We start from the raw sequence: 27,500 nt of genomic DNA, 5'->3' as shown, positions 1-27,500 counted from the left end.
ATCTGCACAAACAGGCTTCTCACCGTACTTTTGGTTAATTACAAAATTTACAGTGCATCCATAACTGCGCTAACAGAGTGGAGTGAACTTTTTGTCCCCAGGTTGAAATTTGTCTTGGGCTCTACAGTCACTACATTCCATACAGTACTTACATAACCAGCATATAACAGAACATAAATAAAAAAGAACATCGGAAAAACATAGAAAACATTACAATAAAAAACATCAAAGTGTGCACTGCATGTCAATGGCATGTCCATCCGTCATTAACAGACAAGGTATTCCCTGATGGGAGGTTATCCGAATAATACATTTCAAACACAGCATGTATTCAGTCCAAAAGAACTGACAGGGATGTCGCAACACTTAGATTGACAGTTTGTACAGGACCTTGTCTCGTGATCTGGCTTGAATGACATCACTACCCTTTCAAGGACTTAAAGTAGCTGGCTTGTAGATACTCAAGGTTCACGTAGTACATGATCTCCCAAAAGCATGGTGAAGCTGCAGGTTGCATATCCCTCATGGCGGTTCTTGGCATCTCACCATAAGTCTTGAAAAAGCAAAACAAAAGAAAAGTGTTAATGATTAAGACATGGCTCTTCCATCTCAGTCATCATAAATATGGTTTAGGTAAATTATGAAAATGTTATTTCTGACTTGACTGCATGTGCATTTTGGGTGCTACACGCTATGTCTGTTTTATATGTAAACAGATCATGCACTCATTAGAATGAGATGACGGACAGGGCTGGAAAAAAGAGGCTGTTGGGTCCTGACAAGCCAGTGGTAGTGAGAACAATATAATTAGATGTTGAAACTAGAAACTAGTAAACCATTAAAGTTGTGTGTGTTTATCTGTGTGTGGTGTAGAGTGGAGTGTGCATGTGCATGTTTTGTACGTGTCTGTGTGTGTGTGTGTGTGTGTGTGTGTGCGTGCACGCATGGGCTGTTATGCATGACATAAAAAAGATCTTACTTCCTACATCCTGATGTTTGAGGATTCCTAGGATAAGTAGTGTCGCAGACCCAGCAGAGAAGACGTCCTCTTTCATTTGTGTCCTACAGCAGAAAAAGAATGAATAACTATGAGTAATAGTAATTGGGATTTTACTGTGAAATATATAGTACAACTGGCACCCATGTTTACAATTATTGGATCATACACTCACATTTCAGTGCTGGGTTCTTCCCTCGATGCAGACACAGCTTCATACACATTAAGTGGTTTTGGTGCCAGGTCATCACGTCCATCGAGGAACGACTCCGTGCCTACCGGAATGACTGTGCCTACCAGTGCACAAAGAGGAAGACAAAAAGAAAGACAACAAGTTTGAGAGTTTGGCAGACAAATAGACAGAACATACAGTAAAACGTTGCAAAATTGTCTGAAGTGACACCAGACAGTAGGCATTCCATACACATTCACAGAATCAAAGAACAATATCAGGCCAGCTCTCATTGTGTGTGTGTGTGTGTGTGTGTGTGTGTGTGTGTGTGTGTGTGTGTGTGTGTGTGTGTGTGTGCATTAACGCCTGCTGTTGTGCATTGATATAAAAAAACTTACTTCACACATGCCGATGATATCCAAGAGCTTCTTGAATAAGTAGTGTGACCGCCGACTCAGCTGAGCAGCATTCTTCTCCTTTTACTTGTGTCCTACAGCCAAAAAATAAGCAGTTATTGTGATTTCATGGTTAAAGTAATAGGCCTACAATACAGTTGACATACACATTTATCCTGAACTGCGTTGTTGGGTCCTGACAAGCCAGTGGTAGTGAGAACAATATAATTGGATGTTGAAACTAGTAGGGATTTTCCTTTAAGGTTGTGTGTGTTTATTTGTGTGTGGTGTAGAGTGGGGTGTGCATGCGCATGTTTTGTACGTGTGTGTATGAGCATATGTGTGGCGTGTGTGTGTGTGCGCGCGTGCACGCATGGGCTGTTATGCATGACATATAAAGATCTTACTTCCTACATCCTGATGTTTGAGGACTCCTCGGATAAGTAGTGTCGCAGACCCAGCAGAGCAGAAGTACTCTTCTTTCATTTGTGTCCTACAGCAGAAAAAGAATGAATAACTATGAGTATTGTAATAGTAATTGGGATTTTACTGTGAAATATATAGTACAACTGGCACCCATGTTTACAATAACTGGATCATACACTCAACATTTCAGTGCTGGGTTCTTCCCTCGATGCAGACAGCTTCATACACATTAAGCGGTTTTGGTGCCAGGTCATCACGTCCATCGAGGAACGACTCTGTGCCTACCGGAATGACTCTGTGCCTACCGGTGCCCAAAGAGGAAGACAAAAAGAAAGACAACAAGTTTGAGAGTTTGGCAGACAAATAGACAGAACATACAGTAAACCGTTGCAAAATTGTCTGAAGTGACACCAGACAGTACTGTAGGCATTCCATACAAATTCACAGAATCAAAGAACAATATCAGGCCAGCTCTCATTGTGTGTGTGTGTGTGTGTGTGTGTGTGTGTGTGTGTGTGTGTGTGTGTGTGCGTGCGTGCACGCGCATTAACGCCTGCTGTTGTGCATTGATTTAAAAAACTTACTTCATACATGTGCTGATGATATCCAAGAGCTTCGCCAACCCAGCTGAGCAGCATTCTTCTCCTTTTACTTGTGTCCTACAGCCAAAAAATAAGCAGTTATTGTGATTTTATTGTTAAAGTAATAGGCCTACAATACAGTTGACATACACATTTGTCCTGAACTCAGTCACTTACATCTCTCAGACAATCCAAATCGGTTTTCATCGGTTTACTTCTTCAGTGACTTAGTTCCAGCTTCTTACACATCCAGCTGTCTTGGTAACAGGTCAGAGGAAAGACGTCCATCTTATCCAGAGCATAAGAGATTTAAAAAAAAACAAAAAAACAGACAAAACGTTACAGAGCTTTGCAGACACACCTTCAAAACATACAGGCAACCTAAATGAAAGGCTTTTGTCTCACTACTGTAGTGCACACAACAACTTTACATATTTCATTTACATTAACAAAAATATAAACCAACCAGTCTTCGGAAATACTGCACATACTACAGAGTACAATATCACACAGTCACACTAGAACTAAACGGTCTCTGGGACAACACACGCACGATTTGCGGCTGATATCAGCTATCATGCATAGCTTGTTGAAGTAGCTGTTGCCTTATTGCCTATAGAGCTCTCTAGCCACAACTTTCTTTAAACCAGGAAACTTCCCTGTAGCGTCAACAAAGCAACAAATCCCTGCTCGTGAAAGAGAGAAATTGGCTAACTATAACCCTTCGCATTAAAGCTTTATGATTTTGGAACACAATGACAGGTGAATGTAAACAGTTCCCCACGCAGCCAGCTTCATCCGTATACGGTAATCAAACAGTTATGTAGTAGAAGCTACGACGCTAACCAAACAAGCAAAGCACATAGGAGCCGAGATAAGAAACGTCAGTTAACACAAACAATAAACCATTGTCGCGACAACATTTTCTTGCGCAAGCAAGCTGACCAAGCACATGATGCAACTTAGAACTACCACACCTAACATGCCGGTATTATGCGCGAGCACAGACTTCTATTATAACTGCTATACTACAAGTCAGTGTGCGCGAGCTCTCCCTCTGCCTTTATCAGAGTTCGGACTCGCAGTGAGCTCAGAATATCGCAGGCGAAGTCACACAAGCACTTGCACCCACAAAACTAGTTCTAGGTGATACAAAAAAAGAAGAAAGTTCATCGACTTCCCTGATGTAGAATTAACATGACACTTGTGGTAACCGAAGACAGTCTTCAGATGCCAGCTTGCCCCCCGAACGAAAATGCTGTCGTTATTGCATTCTAGGTTGAGTTGAGCAGGTGAAGTAGCGGCTAGATATAATTTGTCAGATTTGTGTCAGTTTAGCGTCCTGCATTAGGTATCGCCTGTGTAGTGGACACACAATCTAGAACTACCTAAAAAGTATCCGCCCAACCTGGCAGCCAACCATCCGTTATGAGCTATATTAAGCGAAATAACAACCAAATGAATGCCAGAAGGGCTAACATTATGACTTACGGTAGCTAACTAACCACCGTTGACAGAACATGGACGAAGGCTGGAGGAACATGTAACTTTCCAATGAAATGTAGCCTACATTTGTAAAATTCATTAAAGCAAGCATCTATATTCCCAAATCCACCACAGGGCAGCAAACCGCTGCAGTTATGACCTAGTGCTTATTCATTTGCTCCCCTTAAAAGACTAGTTAATATCTAGTTAGTACCGTTTCCTCCTAGGCCTATTACTCGAAATGTGTAACTTTCTATGAAATGTGCCTTTGCTTTCCACAAACAGGAACTCACGGCTGACGCACATTTACACAGCGAAAAGCAATATATGGCAAGTTTATGTACATAAAAGGCGCACACTTACCGAAACAATGCTTTCATAAGCCATCCCATGTCCTCTCTTCTGGACGTTGGTAGCCCGGTAGCCGTTTTGGCAATGGCGGCCGGTAAAATTCAAAATTCAAATATCGTTGACAAGATAACTTAGATTACAGGGTTGAAATGACCCAGGGCCTGGGTGCTGATGTGGGTTTGGTCAATAACCCAGGTAATTGGTCAGAAAAATAACCCAATATGGGTTATATTTAACCCATTTTTTATAGAAAAGCAATTGACCCAGGGGTTTAGTCAAAGTAATAACCCAGCTCTTTTTAGAGTGTAGTTCAGTGAGTCCATTTAAGTTGAGTTTAGGTCCTAAAGCATTCCCAGAGAAAGAGAAAAAATAGCCGACGTTGAGGGAAGTGTTAATTTTGAAACATGTTGAACAACCCTCTTGTCCATGACGAAGACGTGATTCTGCAGTAATGACAGTCGCGCCAATCCTCCTCTGATACTGTCATTCTAAACCTCCTCGAGCTTCCACCACTATTCTCCTTTTCACTTAGGCTGTCTCAGCCCGGCGTTCGTTGTCTGTTCTTCTTTTGTAATGTTTGCTATATTTGTTGTTTAACCATAGGCAGTTCACAAGCAAATCATGAAGGTCGGATTTGTGAATTGATTTAAATCAGTCACCGCGGGAGCGCGCGCCAGCAGGGGGAAAGTTGGCCTGTCTAAACAGAGGCACGACTGCAGCCTAGTTTTTAAAAGAATCAATGGATGGGCGATCGCTGAGGAGTTTAAAACTGTTGAGATTTGAAACTTGTTCTCGTCGAGAGCACCGCTAAAAGACCCGAGGAAGTCGACAGCATTTCCATGCGTCTGCGTCTTCCTAAGTTCCAAAAACTCTGTTCAGAGTCATGCTTATCGAGCCTCGACACCCCCGACAAACAAAACAGCATTAGTGTTTAAATATTTGTATGTGCATGTCCTTTCTATCGTCCAGTCTGCATACCCCTGCCTAACTATTTTTCCTGGGACTTTTGCATGGCATACGAAGTGTGCTCGCACAATCTATTTAAGCCTATTCCACGCATGTCGCACGAGTCATTATCGTTCTCTGCTCGCATTGCCAATTGAAAACAAAAACCGCTAACTTGCATAGTCTAACATCAGCAATAATTTATCTGACTCGCGGTCATCGGGAAGCCACTATCAGGGAGACTTCTTGGAGTTCATGCAGACTTGGGATGTCTGGTCTTCCCACTGCCGGCAATCTGCAGGCTTTAAGTCACGCGGTGCGGTCAGGTGAAGAAGAGTAGCTTCCTCCGTGATCAAACTCAAAATCAAATAGTATGCAGCAGCAGCTTCTAATGCACGAGAGAGAGAGAGAGAGAGAGAGAGAGAGAGAGAGAGAGAGAGAGAGAGAGAGAGAGAGAGAGAGAGAGAGAGAGAAGCCTGCACCTGGAAGTAAGTGTGTGTGTGTGTGTGTGTGTGTGTGTGTGTGTGTGTGTGTGTGTGTGTGTGTGTGTGTGTGTGATGCTCTTTTGCTCTATGATGTTGAAATGACTGATTTTGGTTTTGGTGGAAAATGACCAAGTAACAAGGTGAATATTTGCTGCAATAGGCTATACCGGTATTAGTAATGATTTGTGAAATAACGATAGCCATTGTAGGTTATTTATTTTACACCACAATATTGAGTAAAATGACTAAAATTTGAAATGTTGACTAAAATGACTAAAATGACTAAAATTTGAAATATTGACTAAAATGACTAAAATTTGACTATGACTAAAATTGATTTTCGTCATTTTGACTAAGACTAAGACTAAATTGGGAAGGCAATGACTAAAATATGACTAAGACTAAAATTAATTTTCGTCATTGTGACTAAGACTAAGACTAAATCAAAAAAAGCTGACGAAATTAACACTGGTACAATCTGAAGCTATTGGCAGGATTTAAATGTAAGTAGAAGACTTACGTAGGTAAGTGCATGGCTCTGTCTTTTCGCAGCGTTTGTTTGGAAAAAGTAGGCTTACCGTACACTTTTCCCCTCTCTGCCAGCACACCACTATTAGCGCCATTTCATTTCCGATGCCGAAAGTGTTTCCAAGGTCCAAATCCAACAAAGTCCAAATAAATCCCACCGTCCCCCCCACCCCCTCTCCTCCTGCATCATGTCTAGGGGCGGAGCTAAAGGGTGGGCGAGCAGGGCATTTGCCCCTGGGCCCAGTGGCTGTTTTGTATTGGTGGTGCGGGCCCTATTATGACCTAGGCAGGCCGTATGGGGGGACCCTATGAGTATTTTACCCTGGGGCCCTGTGTGCAATTGTTCCGCTACTGATCATGTCTGTTCGTTCACACACCAGACGCCGTCAAATGAAAGCTCCCTCAGTGTCGCCACCAAACAGCACTTCAAAAAGGCCACTTAGTGTTTGCGGAAAGAGGTGTCATAATTCACTGCTATTAATCACATTAACCTGCGCTAAACCCCCATAATGGCAACACAGCACAGCCTGCCACATGAGTCATCCACCAGGCTTTACCACCTTTCATTCTCACTCTCTCTCTCTCTCTCTCTCTCTCTCTCTATCTCTCTCTCTCTCTCTCTCTCTCTCTCTCTCCCTTCATCATTTCTTCTGTCTTTTCATCTCTCTTCCTTTGTGACTGGTCTCGATGTCTTTCTCTATGCTGTTCAATCTCTGTTTGCTTCTCTTACTCTATGTATGTACAGTATGCTCTTTCAATGGAAACAATCTCTCTGTTCTTCTCTCTCACCAGGCGAATAGACCGTCCGCGACGAGATTCAAGCAACAGAGAATCGCTTCTGTGCAGCAAGAGCGATACGAGCGATTGAAGCGACTACAGTATGTCCATTAAAAGCAGAATGCAAGCATTCTAACATTCCCATTGGCTGTAGTGGCTGTCACTGAACTGTGCCATAACTAATTTGCATAATATTCCCAGGAGTTCAACTACAAACTGTTGCTCGAGCCGCGTGAATCGCCTCTAGTCTCCTGAATCGCTTTTTGTTGCGTAATACAAAGTCAATTACGTCCGTCGCTGGCCTCGCTCATGTCACGGCCGTTGTATTCGTGCGGTTTCTCTCTCTCTCTCTCTCTCTCTCTCTCTCTCTCTCTCTCTCTCTCTCTCTCTCTCTCTCTCGTCCCTCTCGCAGAAAACAAAAAGAAGCAGCCTGCTTTGGGCCAGATAAGTGGCAAACATGTTCAAGAGGATTTAACCCTTCTGTTGTGTTCGGCTCATTTTTGACCTGTTTTCAGTGTGAAAGTGTGAAAAAATACACTTTCCTTTTTTTGTCCTGGAATGAGGCTTCATCTAATCCTCAGTCACAATGATTTCAACACAAAAAATGCATTTTTTATCATTTTAGTAAATTTTAAAGGTCTAAAAAAAAAGTTACGTCTATGGTGTTCGGGTCAAAATTGACCTGGCAGAGAGTTTTGGCTGTTGTATGCATTTCTGAAAAGCTGTTGGTTGCCCTTTGTCCTTAGTTTGGTCATTTATAGTGAGGAAAATATATTTCTTGCCTTAAAATTTATCAGCCAGCTTATTCATAATGCAAATCCAAGATGGCTGCCGGGCAGTCCCATACACTACAATGTGTCATACATCCTGTTGTTAAAGGAGTACAGCTGTACTCTTCTTGTCTAATAATATTTTTTCATGGTCAGGGAATCAATTTCTGCATTATATAATGAGAATTTTTCCACACTTTTTGCAAAATAAAATTTTGCTCATTATTTTGTCCAAAAAAAAACGTATCAACACAGACCACTTTCATGCATGATGGTGAGAAGGGTGTTCTTGGGATCATAGGCAGCTGTTCTCTTTCTCAAAACACATTGAATTGGGTTAATGCCAAACATCTTGATTTTGGTTTCATCTGACTACAGCACCTCCTTATCATATCCTAAACCAGTCTGATGTGCATTGGCAAACCTCAGGTGGGACTGCACAGGTTCCTTCTGAAGCAGGGGTACCATGTGTGCACTACAGGATTTTAATAATCTGTGGCATTAAGTGCTACCAATAGTTTTCTCAGTGTTTTTGGTCCCAGAAGATGATATCATTGCCTAGTTCATCCCGTAGGTCTAGGGTGCTTTCTTTCTGTTCTCATGATTATTGAATCCCAACAAAAGGTCAAATTGTGTAGAATCCCAGACAGGCTGATGGATGGTAATTTTGTATTACTTAGATTTCGGAAGAAATGCATTAACAGTTGGGTCCTTAATACCCAGTCTATTTCTTGTGACTTTGTAGCCCATTTCCTCTTTGTTCAGGTCTAAAATCTTGTCCCTGATATCATTTGGCCGCTCTTTGATCTTTCCCATGTTGGTGAGGTTGCAGTGTAAATGATTCACTGGACTGATGGTGGACTGATTCTGCTTCTGCTGATTCAATGTGTCTTTTATGCATGTTAGTATGTGCATATGTCTGTAAATCAGATGACAAGTCAATAGAAAGGTTGGGGACCCCTGATGTGCAGTAGTATATACGCCAGTGGGTATGCCACATAAGCTTGTAACTAGGGATGCAAATTATTGATTAATTCATTAATCGTCAGTTGATTGCCTTATCGATGGACTTACGATTAATTGATAAGCAGCGTTTTTCTCCCGAAATGTCAAAGTTCCTCAAAAAAACAACTAAATCTCAAAATTTTAATACGAAATTGAGATGAAATACTAAATTTAAATTAATTCTATTTAAATTCTTTAATCCAAAGGTGATTTAAATATTCCCACTATTCACACTAGGGATGCAAATTATCGATTAATTCATTAATCATTAGTTGATAGCCTTATCGATCAACTTACGATTAATTGATAAGCAGCGTTTTCCCCCGAAATCTCAATGTTTCTTAAAAAAAACCTACTAAATCTAAAAATATTAATTAAAAATTGAGATAAAATGCCACATTTAAATTAATTATATTTCATTTTTTTAATCCAAAGGTGATTTAAATATTCCCACTATTCACACCCATCTTCACACACACTCTTCACATGTCCATTTCACCTGGGTTTCTTGTCAGTTGAATTGTCGATTAATTGTGATAAATGTTTTTAATCGATTAATGCATTGATCGATTTAAGTTGATTAATCGATTAATCGTTTGCATCCCTACTTGTTACAGCTCTGTCTTTATTGCCAGGCTAGGTGAGGCCAGAACAAACAACAATGCTATGTTATGTGGCACGGTATGCCATTTTAGCATATAACAGCTTTGCCTCTTGTGCCATAAAACACAAAACAAAGCCAGAACACTTCAAGTGCACCCATTACGCCACTTTAGCTTATCACAGCTGTGCTTCTATCAGCAGACGAACTGAGGCCCAAACAGCAATATGCACGCTATGCTGCTTTAAAAGCCCACCTGGGAAACTCCAACTCCCATTGTCATTGTGACACAGCACTCCACTGCACACAATTGTTCACTGCACACAACAAAATTGCATTTTATGCCTCACCCGTGCAAGGGGGCAGCTCCCAATGGCGCCCCAAGGGAGCAGTGCGGCAGGACGGTACCATGCTCAGGGTACCTCAGTCATGGAGGAGGATGGGGGATGGGGTTAATTACTCCCCCCACCAACATAGCGGGTCGGGAGTTGAACCGGCAACCTTTGGGGTTACAAGTCTGACTAACCCTAACCGCTTACCCATGACTGTTCTGTTAGCATGTAACAGCCCTGCCTCTACTGCCACACCAGACAGGGCCCCAGAATAATGGTAACGCCATGCGCTGCACACCGTGCTTCTTTAGCATTTAACAGAGTTGTATAAACTATAAGTACTGTTACGGGTGTAATTACAACACCAGTAGTATGATATTACATGGTTGTAGCTAGAGCTGGGCGGTTTACGGTTAAAAAACCGTGATCTCGGTTTCACCTACACAAGGTTCTCTTTTTGATGAGAGACGGTTTTGTTGTTGTTGTTCATATACTAGGCTATGTGCGTGAACTTCATACTTCGTGTCACACTTCATTTCAACTCCAAGTCCACTGTTGCTTTTCTACTAGGAAATGTCATCACAATTTAAGATGTTGATTGAAGCAATACAAATAATTGGTTAATCGCGCTAAAGAAGCTGGTGAGAGTGAAGCATAGCCTAATGAAGAACCCACATGGCATGGATGAATCATGATGAACATTTAAATCAACTTAGCTTACATTTGATCTCACAAAGTTAAATAAAAGGCTATTCTAATAGGCTACAACAGTTCTCAGATCCTTAACTGTATTTCATTACCATCCCAACTGCGTGTGCAGGACTGCTGTTAAGGCTGCGTATGAGTTTTGCCATTGAGGCTAATTTAGCTTAGCTTGCAAAATGCAATGGGCAGACAAGATACATTGCTACATTGCTGTTTGAAATGATTTGGGAGCAAAATAGGAGCGAAATACATCGCCATATGACACAAACTACCTGACAAAATACATTATACGTTATATTTGGCCTTTAATTCAAAGAAAACATTCACACAATGTCAAGTAAATCCGTTTGTTTTCGTGTCTCTTCAGTCTGTTCCGTTTCTGTCCCACTGTGTTTACTCGCGCTGCGCAAGGCAACATGCGGTCGTAGTGATCAATGTTGCCAGGTGTACAACGAGAACTAAGCAAGTAGTGTTGCCAGGTGTAGAACAAATATGCAGTTTTGGGCTGTCTTGGGGAAAAAAGCCAAAAACAGCTGCTTATAATAATTTATTAACCCTTTTTACTTGAAAGGGAACTTAAAGTCTTGGGTAGGGAAATATAAACTATAAAATATAAAAATATTGAAATGAAAAAGTGATAAAATAGAAATGGAGATTAATTTAAATTCATGATTGTATCTCATTTTTAAATTTAATTTCAGTTTTTTTTCGTCCGAAAGATTAAGATTTGGGGGGAAATCGCCGCTTATCAAAAAACCGTGCAGAAAACCGTGATGTCAATTTTCATCAAGAAAACCGTGATGCTCATTTTTTCCAAAACCGCCCAGCCCTAGTTGTAGCTATGTAACAGCCTACCGCTAGTGTTGTAATTATATTTTCAACAGCACTTCTACTTTAAAAAGTTGAGGAATACCAAGGCACTCATCTTCTTTGTAGTTAAATTGCCTTTATTTTGATGGGCTTAACATGATTTAAACACTTTGATGCATTTCGGCATGAAGCCTTCGTCAGGAAGTGAGCACTTCTACTTTATACAACTCTGGGGTGAATTTCTCAAAACCGAAGTTGCTTACTACATTAGCTACTTCGTTGTTTTCAATGCATTTTCCCATTGGCAACTACCGAAGTTGCTAACAAGCTAACAACTTCTCTTTTGAGAAATTCACCCCTGGCATGTAATATCTGTGTCTGTATCGCCACGCGAGGCGAGACCAGAACAGCAATGACGCGGTGCGGTGCGGTGCGATGCAGTGCGGTGTAGCAGTGCGCCGGTGTGCCACTTTAGCATCGCTCTGAAGTGTGGCACTCCGGGCCCCTGCCCTCCGTCTCCAGCGGCCGCGTGACTGGCACTGCCGCGCTCCGGCTCTGACAGCAAGGCCAGCCAGCGCAGTAGGCTAGCTGAGCACCTCTTCACATTACAGTGTTACGTAAATGCCAGCAGCATCCCACATCGGGATAGAGGGAGGAATAGGAGAGTGGAGGGAGAGAGAGGAGATAGAGGGAGGAATAGAAGAGTGGGGGGTGAGAGTGAGAAAGAGAGAGAGAGAGAGAGAGAGAGAGAGAGAGAGAGAGAGAGAGAGAGAGAGAGAGAAAATGTTGGAGGTGAACATGAGAGATATGTGAGAGAAAAGGGAGTGTGATAGTGTGAGAGAAAAGAGAGAAAAACAGCTGAGAGATACTAAGAGAGAGAGAGAGAGAGAGAGAGACAGAGAGAGACAGAGAGACAGAGAGAGACAGAGAGAGAGAGAAGCTATAGCTTTCTGTGGGGGCGATGGTAAAGGGTACTTTATGGCACCTATACTCTGATGGGGCTACCTACTGTATGTATATGAGATAGCCGCTAAAGGCATAATGTAGGACTCTCAGGACGGGAACACAAACGCACGCACGCACGCACGCACACGCACACGCACACACACACACACATGCGACTGCAACAAAGTGCAGGGGAAAATAGAAGCAAAAACAAAGTAGGCCTACAAGTCATTTTCTCTACAGCCATTTTTTCAACCCACAAATTCCCTCCTTTGTCTGCGACTCATGTTTTACACGCCATCACAGCAAAGCAAAGCAAAGCTCATCGGTGCATTTCATCCTAAGGTATTCAGGGATGGCCCTGCCATGTCTCAATTGGCTGGGCACTGCACTGCTACACCGGCGGCCTGGGTTCAATTCCAGCCTGAGGTTCAACTGAAGAGTTCAGATGCAAAACCCCCTAAGTGCCTTTTCAGATAATAATCTCAATTCATTTTTATTTAATACAAAACTATTAAAATTGCATATTTTTTTAATTTTATTTATGTAATATAACTATTTATATGTATTTTCAAGTACAGGAATGTAAACCAAACCAACAACGGGGTTCTCTATAAATATAGAAGTGCAGGTCTTCAGAAATGGAGTTAGGGGGTTTTGCATCTGAACTCTTCAATTCCAGCCTGAGGTCATTTGCTGAGCCTTTCCCGTCTCTCTTCCCATTCGTTTCCTGTCACAACTCTAACTGTCCTGTCACAAATAAAGGTACAAACCAAATTGCTGGCCCCTGCCAAATGCCCTAGCTGTTAATTCTGCAACATAATAGAAGTGGAAAAATAATCAACCCCCCCTCCCCCAAACCCTGACACAGCAAGGCTAGAGCCCTGTAGCCAGGCCGTGCCTCGTGACGCAACACCTTCAGCGTAGCTTCTAGTCAGGACAAGAGCAATACAAATATCGTTTTTGAGCTCCTGAAAAATCGGGAACTCCTCCCACTTTGTCGGGAAGCAAATAACCATTAGCATACCAAGGGAGGCAGGTCAACCATGCCGTTTGGGAAATGTTACTTGTTATGCTCTTGGTCAGACCAAGTCTCGAAGAGATTTGAAAGTCGATGATAATCAGGCTAAGAGCCCTGTAGATGGACCGCACTGACTGACGCAATCTGAGTAGTTTAGTTTGCTTCCTTTTGCCTTCGCCTCTCATTTGTGTTTTGGCTTCTAAATAATGCAGAGAGCACCTTTTTTCGCTTGTTTTCTCTCTCTCTCTCTCTCTCTCTCTCTATCAGACACACGCGCATGCACATACACAAACACACACATACAGTACACTCACTCACACAAATACACACACACTCTCTCTCTCTCTCTCTCTCTTTCATGCTCTCTCTCTCTCATACTCTCTCTCTCGTTCTCTCGCTGCAAACATTTGTGCCAAATTAGGGCAGGGTTGACAGAGCAGAAAAGGCACAAGTGCATATGGCAGCATAGGGAAAGAGAAAGGGGAGCGGGGGGAGGAGATGTGAGGTGAGGAGAGGAGTGAGTGTGTAGTGAGGGGGAAGAGGACTTACCTTTGAGAGGTGCTTTTGTACTTCTGCCTGCAAAGACAAAATTGCCATGTGTTAGAGAGAGTGCGGGGAAAAAATATACAAAGTCAAGGACACAACATGCTCCTCCGCGTACGGTAAGAGGCGGAATTCTGCTGCGGGCTGTCATGGCTGTGTGTGTTTACAACATCCAGAGGTGACTGACACATGGGCTTTTACGATGCCAGACTGGAGTACAGTACAGTGCTTAGAGAAAACTCCTCAGAGACATACAGTACAAAGGGACATGGAACAAAGACACCATGCAAATAAAATAAACTACTACCAAAACAGGGCTACATTTGGTGAAATTAAACAACTCAGGGACTTGTTTGCTGATGTGTGTCTTTGATTTTGAACTACATTGTAGAGATGTACAGGATTCAAGATCCGGTTCCGGATCCTGTAGGATAATAGGGTTTTTCAGACTATCCAGATCCGGCAGGATCTTAAGCAGTGGATCCGGTATCCGGCAGTTACCTAAAAATCAGGATCTGGGGCATCTCTACTTTTTACGTAGCCTAGGCTTTTTAGTCAGTCTTTCACAACCCCAATTGCTGCATGGAGTGAAAGCCCTTTGCAAGCGGTCGTTGAAGGCAGTGTGGCAGTAAGCCAATGAGCTTTAAAATAGTTTGCACTAACGTAAAAAAAGGGCCCACGTGTCCGAGTTGGCTATATGTTTCAACCCTTTCGTAGGATCCGGTATCCGGTTCCGGATCCGGCAGGATCTTAAGCAGTGGATCCGGTATCCGGCAGGATCCTAAAAATCAGGATCCGGTGCATCTCTACTACATTGTGATTACAATGTCAAACACGTCATACAGTGGATGCACTGCCAAAAATCTTGAAGTTTGTTGTTTCAACAGAAGCACACGCAGCAGCCATGGTTGTCACGCAAATTGCCTAAAATGATGTGCACTTGGGTATCTCTGGCTTTGCTACTTCCGCACGAGATCAACATCAGAAAATCACGACCCGATATTGCGTCACAGACTGTTCAAGGCTATTTTGCACCAGTTTAAGGTCGGGATCTCAGGATTCCCGAGATGTTGATAATTGATGTAATGGGCACAGTAAAATAAAGCATAACAACCTCTAGTATTTGAAGGTGCAGTATTGCCATACTTTTTTCTTGCCTAAGTACTTTCAGGCCAACTCACAGATTTCCAAAAAATAAAATAAGATAAGATAATTAAAAAAAAGCACCCATGCTCTACTGTCCTCATAGAGGCCACCAGGTGTTGGCAGTAACTATGTAGGAGTGAAGATGGGTGCTGCTGGTCAGGTCCGGATTGATATGGCCTGGGGCCCCTAGGCTACAGGTCGCTGTGGGCCCCCCAGAAGGCAAATTTCGCAACAAACATACATAGACAATGTCACAATTTTACGAGCTAGGAATTAAAAACATAACATGTCTACCAACTCTGCTCAACATGACACATGATTTTTTTCAATATTGCATCCTGTCACAATTCCGCAATTGTTCACATTTGGCCAATCAGGGCCCCTCTGGCAGGTTGGGGTCTAGGCTTTATCAGCTTTATCTAGCCTTTGTATTATGTAATCTGTCCCAGCTGCTGGTATCCAAACATACAGTAGAGTACATTAGAAGGCCTCCCTTATGGAGGAGTGCATTATGGGAATGGCAACAGATAGCCCATAAGCTGAAGTGGTGGCCATAAGGGCTCTTCTTCTGTGTGCGGAGGAGGAAAAGGAAGAGGAGGAGGATGAAGAGGAAGAGGAGGAAGAGGAGGAGGAGTGGGAGAACATTCTGGATGTATTCTGTACTGTGATCATCACTCCTGCCTCCTCTTCGTCTGTTTTGCCCTAGCTGGGGTTACGACACACACACACACACACACACACACACACACACACACACACACACACACACACACACACACACACACACACACACACACACACACATACGCACACACAGTGACAGCACAGGCCCCGGTAACACTGTGCAGTGTCATGTGTGACACGGCAGGTGTGAAAAACCCACTGAGCACCAAGCAAGCATCGCAAGAGCTCGCACATTCACATCGAGATAATTTCAGAGCGCGAGGAAGGGAGGATTAATCATCGCTCGCTTGTTTGCCACTCCAATCCAACTGCTGAAGGGTTGCAGACTTTTACACAGCTTGGTCGGGGGGGAAAAAATGCTAATTCCATATGCAAATTTCTGTCAGAGTTGAACTTGGCTGTGTGAACTTTTGTGTTTGTGCACTGTGCAGGGGATCTAGCCATATGGGCTGGTCAAGGAGGTATTATCTGAGTTTGGGGCATTTTATTCAAGTGTAACGAAGAAAAAACATGCACATCCGCCTCAAAAAAATGTGTGTGCAATGACTAGCAAAGTCACTGAATGAAAACTGATGAAGGGCATGCTGCCCGAAACGTCACATATTAAATAAGAGAAATGGGAGCTTGGTGTCGTAAACTTTATTTTCAGTTTTTATTTTATTCAAGTGGTCTTCCATCAGTGGCACACCTTTGTAACATTAATATATTTTAAGTTTTCAGAGTTGCAGGAAAAAAAACCTTGCTAAAATCCTGCTTCTACAGTATTGCAATTACATTCTATATCTACTGGTGACTATGGTGCATCAAACGCCCCTCGAAAATGAAAACTTTGGAATATCCCACTCTGTTCTTGCAGTATTGTTCCTTTGCACTATCATAACTCCCTTGTAAATTTCTAGAAAATGCGATTGATGTTAAAGGGTGGCACAATAGGATTGAAATTTTGAATGGTAGTGAATGGGCATTTTAGCTAAATCTGTGCAAAGTAGATTTTTAGACTGATTTGATCAATAACAGTAAGGACAGTCATTTGGAAGAATGCTCAGCTTCTCCATTTCCCCAGGACATCAAAACCTCCAAAAATGGCTTAATAATGGATACATTAGGGTGACCAGATTTTTGTAGTCTAAAACGGGGACACTTCGCACATGACTTACAGACAATATTCTGATATTCTGGCGAGTCTGAGGGTCCTCCCCCAGAAAATGTAGAATGTTTTAGATGCAATTTCCTGCATTCTAATACATGGAATGACAAATCGCAACTGACTCCATCAGACTTTCTATACAAGCGCTGGCTGCCATTAATTGTGGCAGTTAAAATAATCTTTTCCATATATTTACCCTGATAGACATGTAGCGCAATGTAGCGGGTGGCCAAAACCGGGACATATTTGTGTCCCGACAGAGTTTGCTCGGGACCTGGGACACACAACTCCAAACCGGGACTGTCCCGGTTAAACCGGGACGTCTGGTCACCCTAGGATACATGGGTGTTCTAACATGGCAAAAATGTTAGCAAATGGGGGCTAAAACCTTGGCTCTAAAAAGCACGCACAGGGAATTCCAAATCTGGAAAAGTGGAAAGGGAACTGGAGCATTCTTCCAAATTATTCTCTTTACTAGTTTTGACCAAAATAGTGTAAAAACACACTTTTGAAGGATTTTGCTAAAATCGCCCATCCACTGTCATTCAAAATGTCATGCATATTGTGCCACCCTTTAACATTAACCAAAATCGCTAAGATTTTACAAGGGTGTTATGTTTATACAAAGAAACAATTTTGCAAAAGCAGAGTAGGATTTTCAAACGTCGTACAGTATTGACATTCTGGGAAGGAGGAGGTAGGGGGGGGGGGGACCTCAACATACAGTACAGACAGACACTGTCTCATGTCCCCTCCTCTTGGTCACCTACATACTGAACGGATTAAGCATGGTTGACGGGGTGACGGCAGATAACATACCAAAAAAGCCACCACGTTCAGAGCTGAAACGACCCCTTACAGCGCTGAACGTACACTTCTCCCAGGCTGAATTGTCCGTAATCTAAAGAGTCTTACGAGACCTTTAGAAGACACTGAGACAGTGGGTATCACTAAGTAAAAGGAGGTTAGGGTTACAATGTACGCAAAAGGGTACACGGATACACGGGGGAGCCGGGGCCCTTATTCTCACCAACGGATTCATTTATTAATAATGCTGTGCTTAAAGATATAACCTTACGATATACACAGCGCTCTTGTTTCCTAATGACGCACTTTTAAAGGAAAATGTTTCGGCTCCTGTCACAATAGATGGGCATGTAGTCTCTCTGTGTATAAGTAAGTACCTGTGCTCTATCAGAGGCTTTTGTCTGTTGGTTATTGTTGCTACGGTACCCGCTGGAACAGTACAGTGCCTGACTGCATATTGTTCCGACTGCATTGACAGTAGTGCTGCAACATTGATACCATTTCAGCTGATCACAAAACTAAGTTTAACCTTTTCGAGTGGTGAAATCGAGAAAAAAAGCAAAAATAAAACGCTAGTTGCAAATGAATGGTGCTCATTTAGATTCTCCCATACTCCTTGATCTGATGAAGCTACTGCAAATTGCATCAGAGACAGCAGTACATAGCTCAATGGCCATCCCTCCTGTCTTTCAAGCAAGCATGTCATCCCCGAGCTGGAAGAGAATAGAAGAAATAAAAAGCATTTGAAGCTTAAAATGCTAATACCACTTTACTTCTGTGAGAATACAGTGTGTGTGTGTGTGTGTGTGCGTGTGTGCGTGCGTGTGCCTGTGTGTGTATGTGTGTGTGTGTGTATGTATATGTGTGCGCACGCACGCGTGTGTGTGCAGTGCACGAGTGTGTGTGGTATGGCAAAGTGCCTTCATTAGCTTTCTAAGTGCCTTCATTGAGAGTCAAGTCATGGCAGCGAGTCTGAGGGAGGAAGAAAAGCAACAACTGTTTTTGTACATGAGAATGTAAATGCCTGCTGCATCATCTTCAAGAGACGCTCGGGTTTAGTCACTATAGTCATTCAAATTCAGCTCACACCTAGAGAGTCCTCACGCACAAGCAGCAATCTGCAGGAAGGATGAGGAAGGTGTGTGTGCCTGTGTGTGTGTGTGAAGGGCTTGCAATAACAAAAGTTTTAATGATGCGACAAAATGGTTGAAAGAAAGAGCTCAAAATTGTCTTTTCATGTGTAGCTGCATAAAAAGGCGTCCCCTGAGACAGGTGAATAGGGGGGTTGAGTGGCGAAATGATGAGTAAATGATGATCATTCTGGGGAACAGAATGAGAGAATGAGGGGAAACTTACGCTGCCTTCAGTGCAACTTGAGCATTTCTTTTTTTAAATGTTTTTCAAGACTTTTTGCCTTAATTTGATGGGACAGTTGGAGATGTTATGAAAAAATTGAAAGAAAAGTCCGCGACACCGTTTCAATTTTTTCATGGTATTTTTGCTGGTCCTGCACCCAAATTTTTTGAGACGGATGTGCGTGTTTTTTTCTCTCTAACTACAGTTGGAGATGTTGACAGGAAGCGAGTGGGAGAGAGAGATGGGGGAGGATTGGCTAATGACCTGGGCCGGAATCGAACATGGGTCGCCGGCGTAGTAACCCAGTGCCCTACCGTTAGGCCATGGCAGGGCCCAGTTTGAGCATTTCTGAGACTGGCGACACTATTGACGTAACTTCTGGTTTCTGGATAAACTTGCATTCATGCTGTCCTACTACCTTGGAACAATGTCCCAAAACCAATGACGGTGCCACAAGCGTTTTCATGCTCTTATTTTTTATTGCTACCAGCACAGGGCTACATTCGGGGAAATTAAATACTCAGGACTCTGTTTGCTAATGTGAGTCTGATTTTTAAACTAAACTCTGATTATGATGTCAAACATATCATACAGTGCACCGGTAAAAAATAAATAGATCTTAAGATAAATGTGGAAATTTGTTGTCTTCATCAGCCATGGCTGTGCTACAAACTGCAAAAAAGTAAGTGTACTCGGGTATCTCGTGTTTTGCTACTTCTGCACGAGTCCAACAACAACAAAAATCACGAAACAACATTGCGTCATCAAGCGTCCAAGGCTTTTTCCACAAGTTTAAGGTCAGGATTCCTTGGATTCACAAGTACATGAAGGATATAGTTGAGAGGATGGGTAAGCAAAAGTCAGCGAGTGAATGATAAATAAAATAAATAAATGACGTCAGAGGAGTGGATATGAAAGTACATATGCATAAGTGATGTGAGTAAATGTTGGAGTGAGTAAGTAAGAGTGTGTGTGAGTAAGTGTGTGAGTGAGTTAAGTGAGAAAACAAATAATTGAGTGACAGAAGAGATGGAGAAGATTTGAGTATGACATTTTATATCTTGTGTACTGCTGGTTTTTCAGTTCAGTTTAAGCATGTGAAGTGAATGCAAAGGTATGCTTACATGAAAAAGAAAACAAAAGGTATGTCTGTGTGTGTGTGTGCGTGTGTGCGCGTGCGTTTGTGTATATGTGCACGTATATGTGTGTGTGTGTGCATGTGCGCGCATGTGTGTATGCGTGTGCGTGCATCTGTGTGTGCGTCCGTGCATGTGTGTGTATGCGTGTGCGCGCATGTGTGTGTGTGTGTGTGTATGCGTGTGCGTGCATGTGTGTTTGTGTGTGTGTGTACTCCATCTCCAGCGTGAGTGAGTGTGTGAGTGAGTGCATCTCTGCAGGGCTTCTGGGCTCCATACCAGGGACTCAGCAGGGAGGCATGAATGAGCAAATGTGACCCTGAACACACCGAGCACACACACAAAGGCACACACACACACGGACATGTACACACGCACACACACACACACACACACACACACACACACACACACACACACACACACAAGGACATGTACACACGGACACATACACGGACATGTACACACGCACACATATATGGACATGCACACACAGACACAGACACGGACACACACACAGAAACACACCCGCACACACACACGTACACACGCACACATACACGGACATGCACACACACACATAGACACACACACACACACACATCTATATATGCAAACAGACAAGACACAACTCTCTCTTGCTTACACACACACACGCACACACACACACACACACACACACACACACACACACACACACACACACACACACACACACACACACACACACACACACACACACAGTCCCTTGAACACTTGTCTCGATGCTCCACAAAGCTCCCTGATTGGGGCCACTGCGGTTCAGAATCGCACTTTAGGGAAACTTCCCCCTCCACTAAATGGACCAGCTGGGTTCATATGAAAACACACACACACACACACACACACACACACACACACACACACACACACACACACACACACACACACACACACACACAAGCACATACACACACGTGCACACATACCCAAACTCGGTACGGTACATAAGCAAGCATGCATACCGGTAGGCACACACACACACACACACACACGCACACGCACACACACACACACACACACACACACACACACACTCAAACATGCCTGGCCATGTCCACACTGTACAGATTAGAGGCAGTGACCCTCGTCCCCCTCTCTGCAACCTCCCCACACACACACACACACACACACACAGAAGTACAGGAATTCTACATGACAAACACAATCCCATGGACCATTATCATTGCCCAAGGGAACAGCCACCGCAGAGAGAGAGAGAGAGAGAGAGAGAGAGAGAGAGAGAGAGAGAGAGAGAGAGAGAGAGAGAGAGAGGTGCATGTGTGTGCGTGTTGGGGGATGGAGGGTCTGATATACTGTACACTGTGTGTGTGTGTGTGTGTGTGTGTGTGTGTGTGTGTGTGTGTAGTGGGGGGTATGGTCTTTTATCCAGGGGTGACTGTGTGTGCGTGTGTGTGAGTGCTTTGCGTGTCTGTGCTCGTGCGTGCGTGGAGCAGGTCATTCATCTAGGGGTGATCGTGAGCGAGTGAGTGTGTGTGTGTGTGTGTGTCTGTGCGTGTGTGTGTCAGGGCTTAACACTAACACACGCCAGGTAGCCAAATGCGGGTGAAAGTCGGCGTTGGCTAGTAGATACCGAAGGTTCACTATAAGACAACACATGCGGTATTAATAATGTTTGGTTTAAATTATTTTCTGATTTGCCTGTAGGACTATGTCTTCATACCTTAATATTCCTCTATGTTTCTTGTGCTGTTGTTCCCGACTGTCAAACCGTTCTTAAAAAAACGCGCAGTGGTAGCACAAAAGCATCCCGTTGCATGTCCCTTCGCAAGTGCCTTGCGCCCGTTGCAACTCACTATTAAACGGAATGATTGGAAGTCGTAGCCCCTTCTGTAGTTACCGCATCTGTGTGTGCTTTCTAGTGTAGGCCTATACTTTTATAAGCAAATATTCCAGAAGAGGTGTTATTCCAATCCACATCCATGACCGAGGACAGGTGAACTTGGCAATGACTTAACGCTATCTACTTTGCGCATCAATTTGTGCGACCTCCACAGATAGGCCTATATGATATGAAGAAGTCCCTCCAGATTAAAGACGAAAATATTTTGTTCTTGTGTAGCTTACATTTGTGCCCTTCCACAACACTGTGCTTGGTGTTTCTGCATGATAAATATACTATAGGCTATGCCATTCCTCAGATCAGTAAATCTGTTCTTTGCATACCATGCATGCATGGACCAGTTAATAGGCCTAACAATTTTAATTATTAGGCCCTATAGCATATTATATCATATTATATTACATTACATTACATTACATTACATTACATTATATTAGCCTACATTACATTATTAGGGCCTACAGCCTATTATATAATTAATTAAAGCTGCTATGATGGTTAAGAAAATTATGGCTAGTGAAAAGGCCCAATGGCTAGTGAGTCAGGAAAACCACTAGCCAAAATGGCTGGTAAGCGAAAAAGTTAGTGTCAAGCACTGGTGTGTGTGTGTATGTTTTTGATCGTGAGTGAGTGAGTGAGTGGTCATGAGTGTGTGTGTGTGTGTGTGTGTGTGTGTGTTTTTGATCGTGAGTGAGTGAGTGGTCATGAGTGTGTGTGTGTGTGTGTGTGTGTGTGTGTGTGTGTGTGTGTGTGTGTGTGTGTGTGTGTGTGTGTGTGTGTGTGTGTGTGTGTGTGTATATGTTTTTGATCGTGAGTGAGTGAGTGGTCATGAGTGTGTGTGTGTGTGTGTGTGTGTGTGTGTGTGTGTGTGTGTGTGTGTGTGTGTGTGTGTGTGTGTGTGTGTGTGTGTGTGTGTGTGTGAGTGTGTGTGTATATGTTTTTGATGGTGAGTGAGTGAGTGGTCATGAGTGAGTGTGTGTGTGTGTGTGTGTGTGTGTGTGTGTGTGTGTGTGTGTTTGTGTGTGTGTGTGTGTGTATGTTGTTGATGGTGAGTGAGTGGTCATGAGTGAGTGAGTGGTCCATCCCCATCTGGCAGCTGGGTTCCCCCACTGTGACTACACCAGGGGCCCTGGACTGGCCATCTGGCCTAGCGGGCATTTCCCGGTGGGCCCTGCACCCTTGTGGGCGCCTACGGTATTGTCAGAAATGTAATTTTTTTTTTAAATCATAAAAAATACATAACATTTCTGAAAAAATGGGCCAACATGGGTGCAGGGCCCACGAGGGTGCGGGCGCCCCCGGTGAGTCAGTTCTGTGCCGCTAATTATGATTATGAGGGGCCAAAAGTGCCCGGGTCCCATTTCTCCCCCAGGCCAGCCCTGCCCCACTGTGACTACACCAGGGGCCCTGAGGCTGAGGTGGAGCAACTGTGGCCAGCAATGGCAAAGCTCAGTAAGTACCGTACCCCATCACTGACACTGAGAAAAAAGGCCTTCAAAGTATTGGTATTAGGTGGGATATTGCAGTTACAGCACATTTGACATAGCAATATCAGTAAAACGAAACACATTTGGGCCATAAGCCTATGTCACAACATAAAGGAAGTGTTATGAACACCATTTTCAGACTCATTGTGTAGTTACTGCACGTTGCCTTTGTATAGTAGGGCAGAACTGTGGCCAGCTTTGAAGATCAAGACAAGGGGATGGTGGAGGTGGGGGCTGGACGGATGGATGGATGGATGTCTCAGTAAATGATTTACACAGTACAGAGGGGAAGCTGACAGGGGACAAAAGGGGTCCGTTGTCCCAGGCCCAGGAAGAGAGGGAGGTAGCGGCAGATTACGGACAATTCAGCCTGGGAGAAATATACGTTCAGCGCTGCAAGGGGTCGTTTCAGCTCTAAAGAGGGGGGGCGTGGAGGCTGTTTGGGCACGTGATCTGCCACCACCCCCCGCTGACAGTATGTGTCCTGCAACTGAAGGAGGAGTCTGAACCAGGATTTAGACTGAGAAATTGCAGCACATACATGCGCAGTGCAGCATACAGCGCAGCCAGCAAGGGTGCAACACAGAGAGAAAAGGAGTGTATGACCTGACTGGTGTTTTTGGCTGTTTTGGCTTTGATGCACAGAGCAGAGCAGAGCAGAGCAATCAATTTGCTGTGTTCTGTGTTTCCAGCTGATCAGATGTGATTCGGCACATCATACATGCGTCAATGAAATGTGACACATTACAGTAACATGCTACTGCAGTGGTTCCCAAACTTTACTATGGCAAGGCCCACCATGCAGGGGCGGAGCTATAGGGAGGGCAAGCAGGGCATTTGCCTCTGGGCCCAGGGCACTCTTGTATCAGTGATGCGGGTCCTATTATGACCTTGGCATGCCGTATGGAGGGCCCTCCAACTGTTTTGCTCTGGTGCCTGTGTGCAATTGTTCCGCCCCAGCCCCCATGTACTGGTATATTCCAGCCAAGGCCCCGATTACATGGGTTGTGGCTCGTATTTTCTCTGCATCCCCTGCATAACCATTGTGTAGGTCTGTTAGTCAGTGCCCCACTGGAATACATATAAATCACAACTTAAATATAATAGTTGTAATGTTCAGAGATTCAATAAATTGTTATAATAACTAATTTCTTAACTAATGGGCATATTGTTAAGCTTAGCTATTTAATTTATTGAAATATCTACTTTGTATTGTTACATTTTTCCTACCAACCTGCCCCGACCTCCCTAGCACCACCTTGTGGCCCCCCAGGGTTCCCCGGCCCCCACTTTGAAAACTACTATGTTACTGTACAGATGATGAATCCATTGAAACTAATCAGGCCACATGCCAATCACATTACAACATACATTACAAGCTTATAGCCTAAAGCAAAATTACTGTTGATGAATTTAGTTCATTTTCATTCCTTTCAGTTAAAACAAAATAATCTTGGCCGTACTGTAGATTCATAGTTTACAGAAGGGGTACTGGACAGAACTACTCAAATGGAGAGGGTCCTCATATGATCCCGAACATGTGACCACCTAGACTAAACACCAGCTGATGGGTCATCCCCAGATGTGCTTGGCTGGCAGACGGCACAAAATTACATTACATTGCATTTGATAGACGCTTAAAAAAAAAAAAAAATCCGTTATAAAATATGTTATGTCACGATTTCTTATTTTAGGTCATCTCCTGTGAGCGTCATCCACATGTAATGTTATGTAAAAACATTGCATATACCTAACCCTAACCCCAACCCCCTTTCATGCAGAGGCTCTGTTGTAACCTTACTGCCAACAAAACTGTAATGACCATGTCTTCACCTTATGTTAAGACTCTTGGTAATGTCACAGTAATGTTATGATGTAGTTAAGCTTTTTCAGCAAACAGTGAATGGGATCGCCGGTGACCCCAACTGCATGAAAGGGCTACCCTTTAAGTGCAGTGAAAGTACATAACGTTACATGCTGCTACATACATTATTAAACTATATCTGCTCAATGAAACAGGGACAGGTATATTCAGTGGTGGACTGGTCATTTGGCATTCAGGGAACTTTCCCGACAGTCCTCAGGGGCTGATGCTGTTGTTTTTTATTAGTTAGTAAGTAAGTTAGCTTGTTTGTTTCCTTTAGATACCGGCTCTCAATTTAGATGAGATGGCTCCTTGAACTATCTTTACAGTAATATCGACAGTGGACTGAGGACAGAGCTAATCATAATATCATAGAATACAATTTCAAATCTGGGAGCTGTGCGATGGGCTGGTCTGTGTCAAAAGTACCCGGGCTGTTTTCCGATTCCAGGCAAGCCCTGGGAATATTTAACTCTAACCCAAAATTAAAATGGAAAGGAGTTTGCTCTATGGTCATGGCTTGGAACAGAGACCCGGATGACATAATAACCATAACCATACACGCTGCGCAAACAGGGCAATACACATCCTTAAAGATCACACATACCCTGCTCACAGGCTCTTCACCATGCTACCATCTGGCAGACGCTTTAGGACTCTGCGTGCCCACACTACGAGAATGAAGGACAGTCTCTATCCCACTGCCATCAGACTTTTGAACTCAAGGCGTCACCTGGACCCCCTCAATACTTCAGGACTCGCTAAACTGTGAGATGCATATGGACATTGCCATAGAATCTTGTGCAATTCGTCTGTGTGTGTGTGTGTGTGTGTGTGTGTGTGTGTGTGTGTGTGTGTGTGTGTGTGTGTGTGTGTGTGTGTGTGTGTGTGTGTGTGTGTGTGTGTGTGAGTGTGTGTTTTCTTATCAAATTTGTTATACTGTTAATATATCTTTAATTATGTGGCCATTTGTGTGTTGCTTCCAAACATCATCTCATTGTATGTATATAGTGACAATAAAGGTAGCTTCTCTAGTCTAATAATAATGGATGAGAAAAACAATAAATGATGAGAAAAATTCTTACAAGGCAAGTTGTGTCAGAGGAATACACAGACAAGTACACAGTTATACATAACAAAATTGCTAATGATGGAAAAAATAAATAAACAAAACAAAAAACAAACCCACGGATCATGCCCACATGTGACTGATGCTTGTAAAACAACAACAACAAATGATCCGCGAGATAAAAGCGAGCACTCTGGTCTGCGGAGAGTTGTCAAGCATGAGTTGGCAGATCATCTTCAGTCAACCTTGTTTTGCTCGTGAATTCATGTGGATGAAAAAAAAATCCATTCCACAATAACTACAGTAATAGCTACGGTGGCTGAGCACACACTCACAAAGGCACCGCGTACAGTAGTCACACACTCACTCGCACATACACACCCCACACACACACACACACACACACACACACATAAACATACACACAAATATTCACACATAAACACAAGATTCATACACATACAGTACGTAAACACCAGAGATTCCCTTACTAGAGAAATCCACAACAACACAAAAACAAGGGGGAAAAAACAACCAAGAGCAAAAAAACGTGAAAACAAAAAACCCAACTTACATTCCTTTGAGGCGCATCCACACTTTCTCGGTTTGTTCATTTTTCGGATACTTTATGGAGTTGTTCTCCAGCCCGTCCAACGGTTCGCAATCGGCCAGCAGCGCGTCCATAGCGATGGTTAGCGTAGCGGGAGTCTGACAATGCGATTCAGCAGGTGTCAGGTAGAAGCATCTGCACCGGAGCGAGCGCACGCCGTCACTCAGATCATGCCAGTTGCCGATGGTTACCGTAACGCGTGTGTCTCCAGGCTGCTTTCAGCTATTGGTAGCGGAGCGCAGTGGGTCTGAGCGGGCGCAGCGATGCGATGCAATGGAGAGAGCAAAGGAGAGACTGAGGGGAGGGATGGAGGGAGAGAGAGAGATAGAGAGAGAACAAGAAAGAGAGAAAGGGGGGGGAGACTACTGCACAAAGGCAGCAGTTGCTGATGCGTTCTCTCTCTCTCTTTCTCTTCGG

General features: G+C 43.5%; 1 protein-coding gene and 1 long non-coding RNA gene across 3 annotated transcripts in view; both read right to left on the bottom strand.

Annotated features, from left to right (window-relative positions):
• Window positions 1-2,885, bottom strand: part of LOC134461553 (uncharacterized) — a 3,063-nt gene extending 178 nt beyond the window's left edge. Inside the window, exons 1-8 of the long non-coding RNA XR_010037331.1 lie at window positions 2,749-2,885; window positions 2,575-2,649; window positions 2,174-2,291; window positions 1,972-2,057; window positions 1,568-1,659; window positions 1,173-1,290; window positions 980-1,062; window positions 1-553 (exon numbers count right to left, since the gene is read on the bottom strand). The exon at window positions 1-553 is cut by the window's left edge and continues 178 nt beyond it. This is a non-coding gene — a long non-coding RNA (uncharacterized LOC134461553). The remainder of the gene's footprint in view (window positions 554-979; window positions 1,063-1,172; window positions 1,291-1,567; window positions 1,660-1,971; window positions 2,058-2,173; window positions 2,292-2,574; window positions 2,650-2,748) is intronic.
• Window positions 1-27,500, bottom strand: part of pde1a (phosphodiesterase 1A, calmodulin-dependent) — a 202,718-nt gene that overhangs the window by 140,109 nt on the left and 35,109 nt on the right. Inside the window, exons 1-2 of one of the 2 annotated variants that reach the window (XM_063213054.1) lie at window positions 27,048-27,339; window positions 13,881-13,907 (exon numbers count right to left, since the gene is read on the bottom strand). In XM_063213054.1, coding sequence (XP_063069124.1) covers window positions 13,881-13,907; window positions 27,048-27,157 — 137 coding nt within the window. In that variant the 5' untranslated portion in view covers window positions 27,158-27,339. Of the gene's footprint in view, window positions 1-13,880; window positions 13,908-27,047; window positions 27,340-27,500 lie in introns of those variants that run through there. The other variant, XM_063213055.1, reaches the window with a different exon arrangement.

Source organism: Engraulis encrasicolus, chromosome 13 (genome assembly GCF_034702125.1).
Source record: "Engraulis encrasicolus isolate BLACKSEA-1 chromosome 13, IST_EnEncr_1.0, whole genome shotgun sequence".
In the NCBI taxonomy this organism is placed as follows: domain Eukaryota; kingdom Metazoa; phylum Chordata; class Actinopteri; order Clupeiformes; family Engraulidae; genus Engraulis; species Engraulis encrasicolus.
This window is presented reverse-complemented; position numbering and strand designations above follow the sequence as displayed.